General features: G+C 45.3%; 2 protein-coding genes across 2 annotated transcripts in view; one reads left to right on the forward strand and one right to left on the reverse strand.

The window, feature by feature from the left end:
• Window positions 1-1,136: 1,136 nt before the first annotated feature.
• Window positions 1,137-2,854, reverse strand: Ccni2 (cyclin I family member 2; the record flags this gene model as incomplete). The annotated part of the gene is given in 3 exon segments (XM_037201170.1): window positions 1,137-1,742; window positions 1,744-1,814; window positions 2,674-2,854. Coding segments are annotated over 3 exon segments (498 nt in total), but the record flags the coding sequence as incomplete, so codon positions are not given.
• Window positions 2,855-10,345: 7,491 nt separating this feature from the next.
• Kif3a (kinesin family member 3A) overlaps window positions 10,346-21,402 on the forward strand; it is a 35,586-nt gene continuing 24,529 nt past the window's right edge. Inside the window, 2 exon segments of the mRNA XM_028855697.2 lie at window positions 10,346-10,516; window positions 13,404-13,677. Of these exon segments, the coding sequence (XP_028711530.1) occupies window positions 10,511-10,516; window positions 13,404-13,677 (280 nt within the window). The 5' untranslated portion in view covers window positions 10,346-10,510.

Genomic DNA, 21,402 nt, shown 5'->3' on the forward strand with positions numbered 1-21,402 from the left:
GCTGGCGCCTTGGCCAGCTGGGCTCCGCAGCTCTGAGAATGGCTGGACAGTAGCGTGGCTTCCGAGAGGCAGCTGGCTTCTTCCCTGCCATCCATGCAGGTCTCCTGGCAGCAGGGCAATGAGGCTGGGCTCAGAGCACGGGACTCTGCATCCCCTCCGTCCGTTGTCACAGAAACATCCTTAGCATGAAGTCCTCTGCAGCAGGGGACTGGGGCGTCTGAGTCCACGGAGGAGACGTGCTGCTGTCTGATGTGGACCTTAGGCGAAGGTGTAAATCACCACCACATGGGGACACTCGGGTCCAGAGACACCCCATCTTTTAGAGGGAGCAGGGTAGCTGGGACTGAAGTGCTGCTGCTCTTGTGTGGGGGGCAAGACTGAGAGGCTGGAGGGACCTGGCCAAGCCTAGCAGGTAGACAGCAAGGATTGGTCTGTGAGGGAGCCAGGCCTGGTGGCTCCTACCTTTAATCCTAGCACTGGGGATCTCAGTGAGTGCTGAGCCAGCCCTGACCACATAGTGAGAAAACGAAAAAAGCCTGAGGACCAGCCCCATCCTTCAGGCGGAGGAGGGCTCATACTAGCTCTCACTCCAGCTTTGAGGGACAGAACCAGTCCTTGCTGAGGAAGGAAAAAGTCAGAGTGCAGCCTTCTCCCTGGCTTGCTGGTTCCAGGGGACAGAGAGGGAAGGCAGGGTCACAGCTTCTGGCCACCTTACCTCTTCTGGTCGTGATATAACTTTCTTCTGAGGACTGAGGAGCTTCTCCAGTGGTTGTAGAACCTTCTCCCGGGTCTCATTATGAGACTCTTAAAGCCAAAGAATTCATAGGTGTCCAAGCATGGTGAGTTCCCACAGGTCCTGGAGGTCTCAGGGTGGTGACAGAGAGGCTGGCTGGCAGGTGAAGCAGAATGGTGCAGGAGGGTAACCACAGTCTTCCAGGCGAGGCTTCACAAGCACCTCAAAGCCACCATGCTGCTCAGCACTGACAGGTATGTCAGCAGAGTGGGTAACCTCGAAACAGTCATCTCAGACACAGGACGGGGCAGTCAAGTGCCAGGACGATCACATGAGGCACTTCGAGCATGGTACAACTACCCTACTTCATAGCATTAACTACCATCCTAGGAACCTTCATCTCCATCCTCAGTAACTATAACTAAAGTTAATCTACCACTCCATCCTAATCTGTCCTGAGAGCTGCTGACGTGGCCCCCACCCTGTGCCTGTCACCACAGATTCATAGAGAAGGAAAGTCTGGACGCTATAATCCTCAATATTAAGCACCCAAATCCTCCACCCATTCCTGATCTTGGGCATCAGACTGCCTGTGTTCTCGTTCCTCACTGCCCAAAACCCTTCCCTGTGAGTTCACGGTTTGCCATCCGGGGAACACAGGGCACGAGCCCACGCAGAAAGCATGGCTTGCAGTCAGACTCATGCTATAGCTGTTCCTGGGGCCCCCGAAGGAACAAGAAGGGCCACGGGTACCCCTTTCAGCCTAGAACGCCACGTCAGCTGGAAGGGCCAAGTTGATGTCTACCTGTGCTTTCTTTAGCAGATCAGATCTAGGAGCACAGCAGTCGGGCATGAGCCTCTCCAACTCTAAGGTGATGATGACCAAAGCCAATGTGGAACCCTTGAACTGCAGCAGCTGGTGGCCTGCCATACAGTGCTGCAGCTGCCTGGTCAGGGATGCGACGTGGAGGGAAGGATTCCTCTGAGGCAGCCGTGCCGCCACATGGGGGCCAGCTCAGGACCGTCAGGGCGTGGAACTGGAGACCATGCTTTTTAATGTTAGGACAGAGCCCCCCCCCCTCCCCCCAGTTTTCACATATCAATAACCCAAAGTGCAACCAGTTTCTATTGCCGTCAGGGAGCATCCGGTGTGGCCCAACCCTTTTCATTCCCAGATAGTCTGATAGGTGATGTGGTCACTCTATGGCTGAAGCGTATAGATGGCCATGTTTGGATTCTGAGAAACGTGAACCTGCTGTTCAAGAGAGAGGGAGCGGGGGAGTTACCCGGTAACTGCTTGACCTGAGGAGAAAGCTGCAACTTTATCAACAGCACCAGTTTTCCATAATGAAACTGCCGTTAGTGATTTAACCTTCATGCTTCATAACAGACCAAAACGTCACGACATTTCCTCATTTGCATAATTTTGCCTTACTAACAGAAGCATATCCTGAAGGATGGCCTCCATCCCCCCAACTAAAACCAACACGAACCGGTGTCTGATTATTTTTTTTTAAGTGCCAGATCAGTACGGTCTAACGCCTCAATAAGGATTGTTGTGTAGGTGAATAAAGACAGCTAAAGTGAATGTGTGTAAAGTATAGCAAAGGCAGACAGATATTTATATACAATATTCATAGAACGGAAAGTTAAATATTTTTGCAGTGTGTATTTAAGAGAGAAGCTGATCCTAACAGTGCTGTCCAAATGTCTTTGTCGAGTGAATTCTGTGTCCTTTAGACGTGAGAGCCTGGTGGAATGGTGTGGGACATAAAGAGAACATTTTTTTCACTCTTCTGTATGTTGTGAGCCTTTGTGGGTCACCTCGCCGTGGTGCATGTGCAAGAACGTGTTGCCCGCCTGTGCCTTGCCTGTTCTGTGTTGTAAACAGCTGTTCCAAAGGCACAGATGAGTCTCAGGGAGACTCTGTAAACCCCTGCTTATTATAACCAAGAAGCCCAGCAATATTCCCGTGTGGAGGTCCCAGTGAAGTCTGTCCAGAATAGCCAGCCCTTTCCTCCGCAGCTCACCCGGGGTACAGCCAGAACCACCATGCTTTATGAAGTCTTTTACACGTGGAGTTGACTGTAAAAAGAAAATAAAAGAGGCCAAAGCCCGGTATCACGTCACAGTAGCTTTTGTTTCTTATCCATGGGGACTGGGGCATCCACAAACTGAGTAGATTGGTCTTCTAGCAGCCTGCCACTGGAAATACTTCTGGAAGAAAAACCCAACCACATCTTGTCTGTCCGACAAGTCACTAGGAAGTGGTGACTCTGTAATGTACATCACATGGACTCCCTTTGCCAAAGGTCTCAAGCCCCCACTGCCTGCCAGCTCAGACTCAGAGGGGCTCCCAAGGCGGGGCCATCTGAGTTCAGGGCAAGAGCTCACCCCAAGTTTCCCAGGAGCTGTGGGTGTTGCTCACTCCTCCTCCCAATCCCAGCATGACTACTTGGAGAAAGAAGAAAGATGCCTTCCAGCTTCCTATCTTACTTCAACCTTATTTTCCCTTTGGGGTGTGTGTGTGTGTGTGTGTGTGTGTGTGTGTACATGCGTGTACACAAGCATGTGGAGGGATCTTACTTCAACCTTATTTTCCCTTTGGTGTGTGTGTGTGTGTGTGTGTGTGTGTATACACATGTGTGCGTGTACACAAGCGTGTAGAGGCCAGGGGATATCCTTGCATGTCATTCTTCAGGCCTCAACCACTTTTCTTTTGAGACAGGGTCTCTCATCTCTTCTTGGCCTGGAACTTGCCAAGTAACTGAAGTGAGCTGGCCAGCAATCCCTAGGGATTCCTCTGTCTCCACTCCACCTCCCCCACAGCTGGGATTTTAAGTGTGCCCCATCACACGAAGCTTTCTCTCACAACATGGGTACTGGGAATCCACCGTGAGTCCTTACTCACACAGCAAGCCCTTTCCATAGCCCCACCCACTTCCTTCAGCCTTTATTGAAGATGGCTCAGTTCTGAGAAAGTATGTCTCTGTCAGGTACGGTGGTGCACACACACACACACACACACACACACACACACATAATCCCGGCACTTCGAAGGTGGAGGCAGGAGGGTCAGGAGTTCCAGGTCGTCTCTGGCTACTCAGTGAATCTGAGTCTAGCCTGGCTACGTAAGACCTGTTTACGTAAGGCCTGTCTCAGAAAGTCAAAATCAAAACCAAAGCAGACACAACAACTACGCTTTATCTTCAGAGGCCTTTGTAAACTTCTAAATGCCAAGGGCATTAATGACAGTCCTACATTTTTAGAGAAACAAAATATTACTATACCCCCCCCCAGAGTACTGATTTTAAAGGTCATTCACTTGAGGTTTAGTTGGACAAAAACAAATTTTAGAGGGCACAAAGTATGTCTTTTAAAAAAGATTTTAAAAATTGTGTGTGTGTGTGTGTGTGTGTGTGTGTGTGTGTGTGTGTGTGTTTATGTGGGGTTTGTGTATAGGAGTGCAGGTGCCCCAGGAAGCCAGAGGAGGACCACAGATCCCCTGTCACTGGAGTTCCAGATGGTTGTGAGCCACCATGTAGGTGCTGGGAAAGAAACCCAGGTCCTCTGCAACAACGTGCTCTTAGCCACTGAGCCATCTCTGCAGCTCACAAATGATATCATAATAAACATTTGTATTGAAGGTTTGGAACTAGACACACAAGCCATATTTTCCTACTTCCTTGGAGACTGAGATGGCCAAGGAAGGCACTGGAGAGATGGCAGTGGTGTCCCCATCCTCCAAGTGGCAGAGGTCAGAGGCAGTGTGAAGGTCTGGGAAGCTGACTGGGAAACCGTCTCCTGAAGGGATCCACAGTGAAGCTCTGATGGCCGAGCAAATGTGCAGAGCACTGTGAGCTTCTGCTCTCCCGCCGGCGTTTGGGCCTCCTGCTCCTCTCACAGAAGGGTTTCAGAGTCACTAAGGCCCGAGTTCATGGGCACAACCAGGTCAAGTTTCTGGGAGTAGACTTGAAGTTGCTTGTCCTAGCAACTGTCACCATCCCTCAGAGGCCTCTCTGTCCTACTGAAACCACGTGACTGCAGGAAGCTAGCCGGAAGAGCCAGGTTGAGCGTGGCCTGCAAGGAAGGGCTGGAGAGATGGTTCAGAGGTGAAGAGTGCGCATTGCTCTTGCAGAGGACCAGGGGTTGGTTGCCAGTGCCCACATGGGGCTGCTCAGTGCTGCCTATAACTCTAGCTCTCAGGAGCTCCAACATCTCTGGCCTTCATAGGCACCTGCATTTACATGCGTAAATTCACATGCAGACACGCATGCACATAATTAAAAATAGTTAGGAAATTTAAATATATATTTTAAGCATCTCTCTCTCTGAAAAATGGAAGGCATTCTTAGCTTTAGGAGCCTGGAAAGGATTTCCTACAAGGTGTGACATATCTCTATCTCGACTTGTTAGGAAAAGAATGGAGCAGGCTGGTGCAGAGGTTTGGGGGACTCTTGGTCCAACAGTGTCAGGGACCTCCTGATGAAGGTGAGCAAAGGGGCTATGAGACCCCTAAACCCTGATGGAATGAAGCACCTCTCAATGGTGGCCTCTTCTAAGGAAGAAGCATCTGCTAGCTAGGTGAGGTAAACAACTCCCTGGAGCAAGGGTCCCAGGTACTGTAGAAGAGGGGATGGATTGTTACCAAGCCACAGGCGCGAGTTGCATCTCCACACAGGATGCACATCAGGAGGGCAAGCTTGGTCATCACGGCTGCTGGAGCCTGGCCTAGGCTTGTGGCACTCAAAAGGCCACCGGGGGGCCTCAGACTAAAGGTGCCAGGAGAGCAAATAGAATGCTGGACTTGGAGATGGCTAACACCTCTCACCCTAGGCACCAGCATGATGGAGCCTACATCCAGGTTGTGACTGAACCTGGCTTTTCACAGCCCCATGTTGTGACCCCACCGTTGGGGCACTTATGAGGAAGGGGTGGGCTTGGTAGATTCACCCACCACTCCTGGGTGGCTGCATCCTAGCCTTCACTGTGATACTGGTGGGCACCTAGGACTGTAGAGTCTGAACCCACTAGTGAGTGAGAGACTCCCCCACTCCCTTATACCCCTGCTTCATACCTCTTCCCATAACAGGTCTGTGCCCCAGATAGAATTGCTGTCTTCATGGCATATCTGGTGTGCCTGACCATACAACCTGCATCTTACCTCACAGTACTGATCTGGGGACATGAGACCAGATAGAGGAGCATCAAAATGCTCCTCAGTTTTGAGATGGCTCCTGACCTACAGTCTGCACTGTCACTGGGCCTTGCTCTCAGGATCTGGTTTCCACTTACCCAAAAGGGTGATAATCCCTGCTGTGGATATAGCTCAGATGGTAGATTGCTTGCCTACAATACACCACACCCTGGATTTGATTCCCAGCACCAAATAAACCCAGTGTGGTCGTGCATGCCTGAAATCCAAGCACTTAGGAGGAGGTGGAGGCAGGAGGATCACAAGTTCAAGGTCATCCTCAGCTACATAGTGGACCTGAGGGCAGCCTGGGCTACACAAGACCCTGTCTCACAGAAAAGCTGATAATCCCTACCTCTAAGAGTAGTTCAGTCATTTCTACATTTATTCATTTACATACTAGCTGTCTTAGTCAATGTTCTATTGCTGTGAAGAGACACCACGACCATGGCAACTCTAATAAAGGAAAACATTTAACTGGAGCTGCCTTACAGTTTCAGAGGCTTAGTCCATTAACATCATGCTAGGAAACATAGTGACACACAGGCAGACATGGTGCTGGAGAAGTAGCTGAGAGTTCTACATCCAGATCAACATGCAGCAGGAAGAGAGAGAGAGACATTGGAGCTGGCTTGAGCATTTGAAACCTCAAAGCCCACCCCCAGTGACACACTTCCTTCAACAAAGCCACACCTATTCCACCAAGGCCACACCTCCTAATAGTGCTATTTCCCTGGTGACCAAGTATTTAAATCTATGCACCTATGGGGGCCATTCTTATTCAAACCACCACAGTAGCCATGGGATGTTGAATAACAATGGAAAGGGATACAAGGAACTTATAGGGAGCTGGTAATGTTTTTGTTTTTGAAACGGTATCTTGTGTATTTCAGGCTTGCTCAGTATGACCTTGAACTTTTGAATTTCCTCTGTTTCCCAAGTGCTAGGATTAGGGACATTCACCCAGAGAAGATGTTGTGGATGAACCCAGGGCCTCATGCATGCTAGGTAAGCTTTCTCCCAACTAAACTACATTCTCACCTTGGAGCTGGCAATGCTTTGGATCGTTTTGTTTCCCTCTTCTGGCCTCCATGAGCACCAGGCACACACATGGTGTACATACATACCTATAGGCAATCAAAGTTTATAACATCTATCATGCTAAAAAGGTGGAAGAATTCACTCACAAAAAGCCACATGTGATGTAATTCCATTTGTATGAACTATCCATCATAGGTAAAGATGTAGAGAAGAAAATGATTGTCTGGGACTCGGGGTGTTTGGGAGAACATATGTCATGAAGGAAGCAGGGAATGAATGACTCCTGTAAGCATAGATTGTCTTTTCAGGGTGAAGAAGTATTGTAAGTTGATTGTGGTTATAGTCAGGCACTTCCACTCATGTTAGCAAAACCCAATGAACTGTGCAATTTAAATTGATGAATTATATGGTGTAGAGTATTAATAACATCTCAATAAAGTTTGTATGTAGGATCAGCAAGATTGCTCAGTCAGTGTGTAAAGGCCATGCTGCTTTGCATGATGACCTGAGATGGATCTCCAGACTCTATGTGGCAGAAGAAGAGAACTAACCTCCCCAAGTGGTCCTCTGACCTCCACGTGTATACTGTGCTGCTCTGGCCTCCCTGCTCCACAAAATAAATAAATGAATATAACTTTAAAAGTTGGTATGTATATAGCATATGTATTGACTATCAGATAACTATAGGGGATATATAAAGTAGGGAGAGGGGATATGCAGAGCTCGGGAAATTTTAATTAGAATGATGTTAGGGATCTGAGTCAGGTGGTCATCAAGGGGAAGAGCTTGCTGGCCTGCCTGTGTTTGTATCTGGACTTTATTATCAGTGTACATGACCTTGAAAGAGTTTTCTTTATAAAATAAGGACAACAATTACTACCTATTTCAAAAGGTTAATGTATGAATCAAATGATTTTTTTTTTTTTAAAAGACAGGGTCTCTCTACATAGACATGGCTGTCCTGGAACTCAACTATGTAGACCAGGCTGGCCTCAAACTCACAGAAATATGCCTGCCTCTCCCTCCCCAGAGATGGGTTTAAAGCCTTGCACCACCTTGTCCAGATCCCAGATAATTTTTTAAAATGTATTTTTAGAGCCAGGGATAGACGCACACTTTTCATCTCAGCACTTGGGAGGCAGAGGCAGGTGAATCTCTGTGAGTTCTTGTCCAGCCTGATCTACAGAGTGAGTTCCAAAACAGCCAGAGGTACATAATGTGACTGTGTCTAAAAAAAAAAAAAAAAAAAAAAAAAAAACCACCAACACCAACAAACAACTAAGAAAAATATATTTTCATTACATTCCCTCACTTATTCATGTATGTGTCTGTGTGTGCTTGTGAGTGTTAATCCCACCCCTCGGAGGCGGAGGCAGGTGGATCTCTGTGAGTTCGAGGCCAGCCTGGGCTACAAAGTGGGTTCCAGGACAGCTAGGACTGTTGCACAGGGAAACCCTGTCTCGAAAAACCAAAAAGAAAAAAAGAAAGAAAGAAAGAAAGAAAGAAAGAAAGAAAGAAAGAAAGAAAGAAAAAGAAAGAAAGAAAGAATAAAGACATCTTTTAAAAACTTTCAGGCCAGCATGATCGCTGGGTGTTTGCTACTAAGCCTGGTTTTAGTTCCATTGTGAGATCCTCGTTGTGGAAGAAGAGACTAACTCTTGAAGTTGTTCTCTGACCTCCACACATGTGAGTCATGGCATATGAGTATTGGAGCACACACTCACATAAATAATATAAAACTTTAAAGAAATGATAAGGTATTGTCATGTATTAGCAACAGTTGTGCAGTGGTGGTCTACATTATCATAAGAAATGGGCCTCTCCTACTCAGCACCGTTGAGAAATACAGAACATTTTACTGATGTTCATGTATTGTGTGATGTACTGAGGAACATTTTTTAAAGATTTATTATTTTTGTTTATTTTTGAGACAGGGTTTCTCTGTGTAGTCCTGGCTGTCTTGGAACTTGATCTGTAGACCAGGCTGACCTTGAGCTCAGAGATCTGCTTTGCCTCTTCCTCCGAGCGCTGAGATTAAAGGCATATGCCACCACTATCCGGGTAGTTTTTAAAATTTTTAAATTAAGTGTATGTGTGTCCCTGTGAGTGAGTATATGTATGTGAGTACAGTGCCTACAGAAACCAGAAGAGGGTGTAGGATTCCGTAGAACTGGAGTTCTGATGCCTGACCTGGGCGCTGGACCCTAACTCCAGTCCTCCGCACGAACGGTGTATGTACTCTTAACTGCTGAGCCATCTCTCCAGCCCCAAGATGAACACTTGAATGTTAATACAAAACATGCTTTATAATTATTTGCAACTTACACTCTCCCGTAACTTCCAGGCATGATGGAGATGCCTCCGTTGGAGTCAAGGATCTCTCTGTAAGTTCAAGGTCAGCATGGTCTACACAATGAGACCCTGAATCAAACCAAAACCCAAACCAACTCTCCCGTAACTGAAAAATCCAAACCAGTTCTGTTCAGCAAGCGGCTATTTAGCAGAAGCTTCGGCTTTGAGCTATTTTCATGGTTGGATACTGTTAGGCCTCAAACCCTGGACTAATGGCTGAGGGGCCTATTTAACATATCAAAACTTCTCTAGCTCATGGGGTGGGCTGCCCTTCCCCCAGCTGCCCTTCCCTATATAATCCTGCCGTTGTGGCTATCTCAGTCTCTTGGCCCAGGCTACCCCTCTTGGTCAGCCGTTCCTCTCTCATCTCTCCTCTCTCTCCCTCCTCACATGGCCAACCTAGTCTGGTCATGTCCTCCTCCTTATTATTATTATTATTATTTTTTCATTCAGATACCTCAGGCCAGAAATAAACTTCTGTCTTCAAAATGCTCAGTTTGAAACAGAATAGCTCAGCAGTAGGGCCGTCGCCCAGCCTGCCTGAGGCCTAAGGTTCAATTCACGGCACCCCGCACAAAGCCCTCACCTGTCTAATGGGGCGCTAGACACTCAATTTAACGGTGGAGGAGTGCACAAACGCACACGTGCATGTACACACAAACAGACAAAGGCCACGCATCACAACTTTATATTCAGAGTCTCAAACTGCTAGTGCAGGCGGATAGCAGAGATAAACAGAACCCAACCTCTGAGATTCCTCATGAAATAAGGATGAATCAATCAGAATCTGATGCGCTATTACCCACTGTTATTTTTAATATCTGGGGTAGTGCCAGCGCCAGGAGCCCCTCGCAATCTGAGCCGGCCAGGGGTCCCCGGGGCCCTCAACGTGAACCATCTTTCCAGCGCAGAGGAACCGCACAGCCGCGCAGGCGCCGCCTCAGTCCGGCGTCCGTGGAGATGGACGCGGAAAGCCCTTGCGCATGCGTGCTTCAAGAAGCCGAGGGCACCCGAGATTGGGCGGGGCGAGCTCAGAGTGCGCCTGCGCACTGCCCTCCGTCGCTGAGTGAGCCGCAGTCTCTGGAGCCCCGAAGTGTTTCGGTCTCCCGCGGCCAGCCTCGCCCGCAAACCCGGTGCTGTTGGGCTGCATCCCGAGCGGGGACATTGGCGGAGCCCGGCCCGCGGCCACCATGCCGGTGAGGACGGGCCGCTCGGCCGCTGGGGCTCCGACCCATCGTGGCGGCCCTGCTCGGGGGCGCGGCCGTTGCCATAGAAGCGCGCGGCGGGCGGGCGGGGCAGGGCGGCGGGGCCGCGAGGCCTGGGCGGGGAAGGGCGGCGGGGTGGCCAGGCTGTGGGGGTCCTGCGAGCATGGGGCGGGGGCGGGGGGGGACACACCCGGGACTCGCCCTGTCGCCCCACTGCGCGCTGCATCCCGCCGGGCCCGCGCTGCCTGACAGAAAAGCGTCGCGCGGCAGCGGGGGCTTGGTGGCTGCGCGCGGCCGCGAGGGTCGTGCGGATGCCCGCGACCCCCGAGTCCACTCTGGGTCCCCGACTCCCTCGGGAGTAAGCTGTCATTCCTCTCGGGCGCCTCAGCTTATGGTGCAAAATGTAACCCGTAGGTGTCTTTGTGTGACTACGCGGTGGCGATTTGGTTACCTTCTAAAATTTCACGAATTGTTATCGTGCCATAAGAAGGGGGTGGTTGTAAGTCTCATTGGAGAAGGCTGGAGCCATGGAAGCCTATTTATTGGTTATGAGGCTTCCGACAGCTATTCAAATTGTCTGGACTCTTATTTCCCACACAGACTTCTTGTGGTTTTCATCAGACACTTGAAGGACAGGGTTTGACATTCAGCACAAAATGCTCAATGTTTGTTTTTATTTATTACTTTTCACGATATTCATTCAATAAATACTGGGCACCAGTCGTATATATGCTAACCATGTAGGTGGTAGGGTTGGTTGAGCAAAACTTGCCAGGCGTTTTTTAAATCTAATTTTATGTTAAATGTATGAGTGTCTGCCTGCATGCATGTATGTGCACCACGTGCCAGAGGAAGGCAGAAGAGGTCGTGGGATGTGGGACTGGAGTATAAGCAGTGGTGAGCTGCTGTGTGGTGTTGGAAACCCAGCCCAGGTCCTCTGCAAGAGTAGCAAGGCTCTTAACCACTGAGCCATCTCTCTAGTCCCATTTGCCGAGTTTTTTGACTTTGGAGAAAGAGAAGCTTGCCTTTTGAGGCAGAGGTCAAAACCATACACACTAACAGAAAAGAGTCTCGATGAAGCAAGTGGGTGAGTGGCATTTGATAGAAATAGGTTCTGGTGAATTGAAAACTGTTGCCATAAAGGAATGCTGGCCTACTGGTAACAGATCTACTTTTGTTTTCAAAAGACTTAAATTGCAGCCTGGTGGTGGTGGTGGTGGTGGTGGTGGTGGTGGTGGTTGTGCATGCCTTTAATCCCAGCACTCACAAGGCAGAGGCAGGCGGATCTCTGTGAGTTCCAGGATTGCCAGAGCTGTTACACAGAGAAACCCCCGTCTCAAAACAAAACAAAAAACCACCCCCCCAAAAGAATTCAAGGCTATTCTTGACTTCAGAGTGAATTCCAGTTCACCCTGTGCTTCATGAGACCCTGTATCAGAATAAAACAAAAATACTTTGAGCCGAATAAAAGAATTTTATGGGCTGAATTCAGCCCCTTGACTACTTGTTTGGAACTCAGGTGATGATAAAATGACAGACATCAATCAAGGATCAAACAAGAGTAAAACTGTATCCGTGAAAAGCAGGATGTGCTTTCAGAGTCTGTTAAAAAAAAAAAAAAAAAAAAAGCACTTGACCTAGTCAGAGAAGTGTTCCCAAAGGAAGTGTCTGTGGAGCTGAAAACTGAAGGAAAAATATTATCTAAGTGAAGAAAGATGGGAGGAATGTTCTAGGCTGAAGGACTCCAGGAAAAGGTTCTGAAACCCAGGGTGTTGTGGCTGAGAGGAGGCAGAGTATTTTGTGAAACCTAGAGACCTTTCCATACTACCTTAACATTTTTTATTTTGGGCTTGTCATCTGTGGGAAAGTTTTACATTGGAGAGTATCCTGATTTGTTTTGTGTTTACACCATCCTGTACGAGGACAGATTGAAGGGCAATTCAATTAGATGCAGGAGCGAAGTTAGGAGATTTTAATGCAGGGCCCAGGTCATGTGACTTAGCTTAGGGCGACGAGGTTGAGCTGGAGAGCAGCATATTGATAGTAATAGGATTGTTTCGACTTAGTTTCTTTCTCTTTCCCCCCCCCCCCCAGCTGAGGACCGAATCCAGGACCTTGTGCTTGCTAGGCAAGCACTCTACCACTGAGCTAAATCTCCAACCATTGACTTAATTTCTTAGTCATGTAAAATTTTGAAAATCAAAACTTTATACTAGCGTTCGTTCTTAAGACATTTTTTTCCTGTATGTCATTGGCCTTCTCTGTTTTTAAATTACTGTTGTTTTCTGTAGAGAAGGTAAGTCATGTTTGAGTGTTTCATATGCTAAAAAAAATTTTTTGCAATACATTCTAGAAAATGAAACTAGGGCCATGGGAAAGCAAAGGACATCATACTTTGTTGGTTTGTTTTGAGACAGGGTCTCACTATATTTTATAGGCTGGTCTCAAACTCAGAGATCCTCCTGCCTGTGCCTCTTGGAGTACTGGGATCAAAAGTATGTGTCATAGCGCCTAGCTTGACTGCTTCCGTTCTTGATAAAACTTGCCAACCATGTTCATATGTGCTTTTTTTGCAGGCAGGAAATTCAGAAGATGTTGGGGGCTGTTGAGCAAATGTCATGCATACTAGTTCATTTTCTGCATCTGAAGCATTTACTGCAGATGTAAACTAGAGTTTTCTCTCCTCTCTTTTGTATTGCAAAAGAAATTTCCTCTTTGCATCCTTTCTGTTATGTATAGATCTTTAATTGCATTTAACAAAGTCTTGTGAGGTCTTAGCACATTCAGGGTGCTGAGGTGGAAAAGTAGCCTATTTCAGTTATAAATTTAGGGCAAAATGAATGTTCTTTTCATTCTTTGTAAACGTTTTCTCCACCAGATCAATAAATCTGAGAAGCCAGAAAGCTGCGATAATGTGAAGGTGGTTGTTAGGTGCCGGCCCCTCAATGAGAGAGAGAAATCAATGTGCTATAGACAGGCCGTCAGCGTGGACGAGATGAGGGGAACTATCACCGTCCATAAGACTGATTCTTCCAACGAACCTCCAAAGACGTTTACTTTTGATACTGTTTTTGGACCAGAAAGTAAACAACTTGATGTATATAACTTAACTGCAAGACCTATTATTGATTCCGTTCTGGAAGGCTACAATGGTGAGTGAATATGCAGCTTGCTTAAAAAAACAAAAACAGAACAACTTTATTATTGTAAAAGCAATGCCCAGAAAGATAAGTAGTTTACCTATTGCAACTACAGCTTGGTAAGTTATGGCTAACATATACAGCTGTGAGGCCTCACCACAGTCCTGTTTTAGAACCCTAATGTCATCCTCAAGCATTCCTGCAACCTCCCCCCAGCATCTTTTGATCTTCTGTCTTTGAAATTTCATTTAAATGACATCATAAAATGCCATCTTTTTATCTTTAAACATTTATTTTTATTTAATGTGTGTGAGTATTTTGCCTACATGTATGTTTGTGCTTGCACTGTGTGTTGTGTGTGCAGTGCTCATGGAGGTCAGAAGAGGGCAGTCAGTCCTGGGACTGGAGTTAAAGATGGTTGTGACCACTGTGTCAGCACTGTGTGGGTGGGTGCTGAGAAGACAGCCTGGTCCAGAGGGGTTCCTCTGTGTATCAGCGCTCAGGCTGGCCTCGAACTCAGAAGTCTGCCTGCCTCTTCCTCCCGAACGCTGGCATTAAAGCCGTGCCCCACCACCACCGGCTAAAGTGCTTTCTTTTTAAATGCTCTTTCCTTTCTCTTTGTGTAATGTTTTTGAAGTTTACCTGTCTTTGCATATTATCAGGACTTTGTGACTTAATGAGAAAACAAATTTATTTTTTATTTTATGTGTATGAGTGAGTATTTGCTTGTATGTATGTATGCCATGTGCGTGCCTTGTGCCCTCAGAGGCCATAAGAGGGCATCAGATGTATGAACTACCATGTGGGTTCTAGGAATTGCACTTAGGTCCTCTGAAGAGCAGCAAGGGCTTTTAACCTCTGAGCCAAGCCATCTCTCCAGATGCTACCTATTTTATGTTCAGTGTCCCCATCCCTCCCCCAAGACAGGGTTTCTCTGTGTAGTTTTGCTGCCTGCCTGAATCTTACTTTGTAGGCCAGGCTGGCCTTACAGAGATCTGGCTGGCTAGGATTAAAGGCTTGTGCCACCACCCCCAGCTGTGATTTTTTTTTTTTAATTACTGAATTTTTTTTTTTTTTTATGTTTATTGAGACAGGGTCTCATATAGCCCAGGTTGACCTTGAATTTGTTAATAGTTGAGGCTAGCCTTGAACTCCTTCCTGATTCTCCAGCCTCTACCTCTCTGAATTTCGTTTCATTGTATGTCTATAACACACTCTGTCCATTTACCAGTCTTTTTGCTAAGATGGATAATGCTGCTGTATATTTTTGTAAAGATGTAAAGTTTGTCTTTGATAGATGCCTAGAAATCGGATGGTCAACTGGTAAGCAATCATACAGATACATATATAGATATCCAGTTACTCCAGCATTGTTTGATGGTGGTGGCGTGTGCCTTTAATCCCAACACTCAGGAGGCAGAGGCTAGTGGATCTCTGAGTTTGAGGTCAGCCTGCTCTACAGAGTGAGTTCCAGGATAGACTCCAAAACTAGGAAAAGAAACCCTGTCTCAGAAAAAACAAACAAACAAAAACCCAAAACACAACAGCAACAAAATATACATATATATGTGTGTGTGTATATATATGTATGTATACATATATATCTGTATATATACAGAAAAGCATTTGATTTTTAAGCAATTTTTTCTTATTAAGATAAAATTCAAGTGATATAAATCCACTCATCATTTTACAGTATAGGAGTCATGGATCACAGTGTTGTTAGACTGCGTTCCATCAGCCCAGGAAGGAGTCTGCATCTCAGTTTCAGCCACTTGAGTCCCCTCAGCACCACTGCTCTGTTGGAGTCCTGCCCTGGCATTTCATGGAAAGGGACTCACATACCAAGCAGTCTTTTATCTGACTTCTTTCATTAGCACAGTGTTTTCTAGGTTAATTCTTTTTTTCTTTAAAGATTTATTTATTTATTATGTGTACAATTTCCTGTCTGCATGTATCCCTGCAGGCCAGGAGAGGGCGCCAGATCTCATTACAGATAACCATGTGAGCCACCATGTGGTTGCTGGGAATTGAACTCAGGACCTCTGGAAGAGCAGTCAGTGCTCTTAGCCGCTGAACCATCTCTCCAGCCCCTAGGTTAATTCTTATCATAGAATGTATCAGTATTCATTCATTTCATACCAAATAATATTCCACTGTACAGATGCATTTTGTTTGTATATTTCATCAGTTTGAACATTTGGTTTGTTTCTACTTTCTAGCTGTTAGGAATAATGTTGTTATGCATATTCTTGTACAAGTTTTTAACTTTTCTGAACATAACACACCTAGGAGTAGAGTTGCTGAGTCATGGAGTAACTTTCTTTGACCTTTTGAAGAACTGCCAAATGGTATTTCACAGTGACATCACCGTTTCATGTTCTACCAGCAATATGAGCATTCCAGTTTCTCCAAGTCTTTGCCAGCATCTGTTACTGTCATTTTGGTAGCAGTGGCCTAATGGCACAAAGTGCTGTCTCATGACTTGCAGTTAATTTTATATATTGATTTTATATATTTATATGTTTTATATATTATATATATTTATATATTGCAGGATGCAACCTTGCTAAACTTAGTAATTCTAGTTGATTTTTAGTGTTTGTCCTTAGGGCTGGGGGTGGAGATCAAATTCAGACCCTTATACTTTTAAAAAAAATTCTCTAGGATTTTTCTACATGCATAATTATATTTTCTGCTAGTAAAGACAGTTTTTACTTTTCTTTCCAATCTTTTGTCTTTAATTTCATTTTGTTGCCTGATACCCTGGCCAGAAACTCCATGCAATGTTGAGCACAGTTGGAGAAAGTGGACACTGTTGTCTTCTGATCTTAGGGGAAATGTATTCATTCTTTGACTGGTGAGCCGTGTGTTAGCTGTGGATTTCTCACAGATGTTCTCAGTCAGATTGAGGACACACCTTTCTTCTAGTTCAGTTTGCTGACAGATTTGTTTTGCTTTGTGTCTTTAAGAATGTATGTTGCATTTTTTCAAATGCAGTTTTGTTTTTCTTTCTAAGCTTGCTATTAGGTTTTATAAGTGAAGTCAGCGTTGTCACTTAGTCATGAAATACTGTTCTTTTCAAATACTGTTAGATTTGATTTACCAAGTTTTTATTTGAAATTTTTGTACCTATATTCATGAAGTATTAAAAATACCATTTTCTGGAAATGTTTTTTTTTCCTATTTTGAGTATCAGAATAATTCTAGTTTCTTTTTTTTTTTTTTTTTTTTTGGTTTTTCGAGACAGGTTTCTCTGTGTAGCTTTGCGCCTTTCCTGGAGCTCACTTGGTAGCCCAGGCTGGCCTCGAACTCACAGCGATCCGCCTGGCTCTGCCTCCCGAGTGCTGGGATTAAAGGCGTGCGCCACCACCGCCCGGCTTTAATTCTAGTTTTCTTAAAAGATTTATTTTTTTAATTGTATATGTGTGTGGGTAGGTGTGTGCTGGTGGAGGCCAGAAGGTGTGGGATCCTCTGGAGCTGGAGTTATAGGTGGTTGTATGTAGATGTAACCAACCATCTTATTAAATAAGAAACACAGAACCAATGCAAAGAAGAAAGCCAAGAGATCAGAGCTAAGAGCCTTATCCGCCTGCTGCAGCTAGCCTCTTAAGCCAAGAGACCTCTCGGAAAGAGAGCTACTTCCTGTCTGTTTGTCTTTATATAGACTTTCTGTTCTTCCTTCTCATTGGTTATAAAACCAACCACATGACTGCCTAGTCACTGTCTGTTGTACAGCCCTCCAGGTCTTCTATAGTATTGAGATTAAAGGCGTGTGTCTCCAATGCTGGCTGTATCCTTGAACACACAGAGATCTACCTAGCTCTGCCTACCAAGTGCTGTGATTAAAGGCGTGCACCACCAATGCCCAGCTTTTGCTATGGCTCTAATAGCTCTGACCCCTGGGCAACTTTATTTATTAACATACAATTAAAATTACATTTCAGTACAAATAAAATACCACCATAGTTGTAAGCTGCACAGCATGAATTCTGGGACCCACTCACACAACTGCATCTGAAGCCTGGGTGGTCAGGGACCTATATAAGAAGTTACAGATATTCCTTTTGCAGACTTCTAGGAGAATTAGTATTGTTCCTTTAGATATTGGAAAGCACTCATCAGTGCTGTAGGAAGGCTGGTAAACTCTTCAGACGAAATTATGGGAGTGGGTCCCTGACCACCCTGACCACTTCAGATGCAGTTGTGTGAGTGGGTCCTGACCACTCCAGTTCTCCCTTATTCTCTTGAGTGAGTTTTGCTAATTTGTCTTTTATGGAATTTGTCATTGCAGTTGTCATTTTAATCAGGAAATTGTTTCTCTGTGTTCGTGGCTCTGAGTGTTAGAATGTGGTGCTAACCTTTCTGGTCCCCACGTGGTGATTTGTGTCTTCTTTTTCCTGACTAGTTGACTAGAGATTTGTACTTGGGGTAGTTTTCACTTTTCCTATGTTTCATGTTTTCTGTCTTACTAATTTCTGTTCTGATCTTAATTGCTTCTTTTCTCTGACTTTGGATTTAATTTGCTCTTTCTCTTTTTGCTGTTGTCATTTGTTCAAAACAGGATCTCTTTATGTAGCCTTGGCTGTCCTAGAACTTACTCTGTAGACCAGCCTGCCTCTGCCTTCTGAGTGCTGGGCTTAAAGACGTGAGCCACTATACCCAGCCTCTGTTTTCTTAAGGTGGGAACTAAGGGATCATGTACATCCTTCTAATGTAGGAATTTAGTAATATGTCCATCCTCCATATAACTGCTTTAGTGTCATCTAAAAGACTTTGACATATAGACCATGTTTTCACTTACATCTATTTCAGAATGCTTTCTAGTCTACTTTGTGTGTGTATGTGCACATGTTTATGTGTTTGCATCTTTATGTTTGTGCTAGCATGCATGCATGTATTACCCACATGCATGCAAAGGCCATATATAGGTCAACCTTGAGTTTTGTACCTCAGGAGGGATCTCCCTTGTTTTTGAGATGGAGATCTGGGTAGGCTACTAGTGAGCCCCAGGACCCTCCACAGTGTTAGAATCCAAATTTTCTATGTTGCGATTGAACTCAGGTCCTTCTACCGGTGTGGCAAGCAAGCACTTTACCAACTGACCCATCCATCTCCCAGCTCCTTGATTCCTTGATACTTTATTTATATGTGTTATTTATATTTAGTTGAGATATTTTATGGCTTTCCAGGGGTTTTCTGTTGATTATACACTAATTTCATTTTAATTAGAGAACACACTTTGTGTGATTTGAATCTTACTAGGTTTATTGAGACCTGTTTTCTTACTAAATGCTTTGTGTATACTTGAAAAGGCTGTGTGTTCTGCTGTTGAGGCAGGGTTGTTCTTTTAACATTTACTAGTCAGTTGGTTTGTATTATTCAGCTCTTCTTCTCTTTGGTCTATCAATCATTGAGAAATAATATCTGAGTATATTTTCTGATTTGCCTTTTTGTTGTTGTTGTTGTTGTCAAGCAGGGTTTCACTAGGAACTGTTGGCTGTCCTTGAACTCAGTGCTGGGATTAAACATGTGAACCACCATGCTGGGCTTCCTACTTTTCTTTCTTTTTCTTATACTTTGGAGCTCTGTGAGAAGATGCATGAATGCTTAAGATTTACTGCCATCTTGATGACCTTTTTTATTGAGAAATTATTCTTTCTGTTTTGGGTCGTCCCCTCCCCAGGGGTTCATGCATGCTAGGCAAGTGCTCTACCACTAACCTATGTCCTCAACCCTGTGAAATCATCCCCCTTACTCTTTGCTCTGGAACTGGCCCTGTCTGGTATTGATATAAACACGCTGGCTTTTTTTTTTTGGATTGGTGTTAGCATGGTGTGTCCTTTCTCCATCCTTTTAATCCATTTGTGTTTTGATATTGAAAGTACATTTTTCTTTTTCTTTTTTTAATAGTTTATTTATTATGTATATAGTGTTCTGCCTGCATGTATGCCTACTCACCAGAAGAGAGCACCAGATATCATTACAGATGGTTGTGAGCTACCACCTGGTTGCTGGGAATTGAACTCAGGACCTCTGAAAGAGCAGCCAGTGCCCTTAACCACTGAGCCATCTCTCCAGCCCACTACATTTCTTTTCTAAAAAGTGTACATGTGTGTATCTGTGTGTGTGTGTGTGTGTGAGAGAGAGAGAGAGAGACAGACAGACAGACAGAGACAGAGAGACAGACAGAGAGAAATTGGGGGGAAAGGTGTGTACATGCCACAGGGTTTGTGTGGAGGTCAGAGGATACCTGTGGAGTTGATTCTCTTCTTTCACCTTCACAGTAGTTCCAGGGTTCAAGCTCAGGTGGCCAGGTTAGCATGACAAGTGCCTCTCTGCCTGCAGAACCTTCTCAGTGTCCTGAAAGTGGAGTTCTGATGAGGAGCTGCAGTGAGTCTGCCCCATGTCATCCCAACTATGTCCTTCTCTCAGTTGCCCAGAAGACTTCTCGCTTTATCGTTGGTTTCATTTTATTTGATTGTAATGTGCTTTGTAGGGTCTTTCTTGTGTCTGTTGTGTTTGTAGTGTTAAACTTTTTGGATTTGTAGATTATAGACTTCATCCATTGTGGGGAAATTTTCTGCTATTCTTTCTTCAAATATTTTTAGTCCTCGTCCTCATTCCTTTTGGAAACTCCAGAGATATATAGGAGCACTCGAAACTGCTACGGCACTGATCTCTGTGACGCCTTGTTTGCCCTTGACACTCTCACTGCAGTTCCCATCCCCCACACTGTGGTCTGGGTCCAGACGCCTGGGGTCTTCATGTCCCACCTCCGTGTCTCCAGCCCTGGTGATGTGCTTGGACACTAATTCTGGCAACTCTCAGTTTGACTTAGTTTTAGTTGACTGATTTCTTTATATATATATATACACTTATATATATATTTATATATATAATATTCTTTTTTAAAGATTTATTTATTTTTATGTATGTGAGTGCTCTATATGCATGTACAACTTTATGCCAGAAGAGGGCATTATCCCACTGTAAATGGCTGTTAGCCACCATGTGGTTGCTGGGAATTGAACTCAGGACCTCTCCTGTGGAAGAGCAGCCAGTACCCTTAGCCACTGAACCGTCTCTCCAGCCCCGACTGATTTCTTTAATAGGCCATATCATTTTGCTTTTTTTTTTGTTTTGTTTTTTTCGAGTCAGGGTTTCTCTTGTGTAGCTTTGTGCCTTTCCTGGAACTCACTTGGTAGCCCAGGCTGGCCTCGAACTCACAGAGATCCGCCTGCCTCTGCCTCCCGAGTGCTGGGATTAAAGGCATGCGCCACCACCACCCGGCATCATTTTGCTTTTTTGTAGACATGGCAGTTTCTGGTTGGATGCTAGACATTGTGAATTTTACCTTAATTCTTGGTCTTTTTTAGTTCCTGTAAACATTTTCTCAGAGTAGTTATTTGAAAACCAATTTGATCCTTTTAGTGAGATGTAGTCTCATTCTCTCTTCTTTTTCCCTCACTCACCACCCTCCTTCCCTTTTTCTTCCTTTCTTTCTTGTTCTTGGTTTGGAGTCAGGGTCACATGTAGCCTAGGTTGGCCTCAAACTTGCAATATAGCCCAAGTTGGCCTCAGACTCACCATGTAGCCCAGAATGATCTTGAATTCTCCTGTTCCTGCCTCCCAACTTCTGGCATCATGGATATGTTCCACCATGCCTGGCTTCAGATTCTTCAAGATTGGCTAGTAAAGAGCACAACAGTGCTCCCTCCTTCCCCACTATTGAGG

Source organism: Peromyscus leucopus, chromosome 8b (genome assembly GCF_004664715.2).
Source record: "Peromyscus leucopus breed LL Stock chromosome 8b, UCI_PerLeu_2.1, whole genome shotgun sequence".
Taxonomy (NCBI): domain Eukaryota; kingdom Metazoa; phylum Chordata; class Mammalia; order Rodentia; family Cricetidae; genus Peromyscus; species Peromyscus leucopus.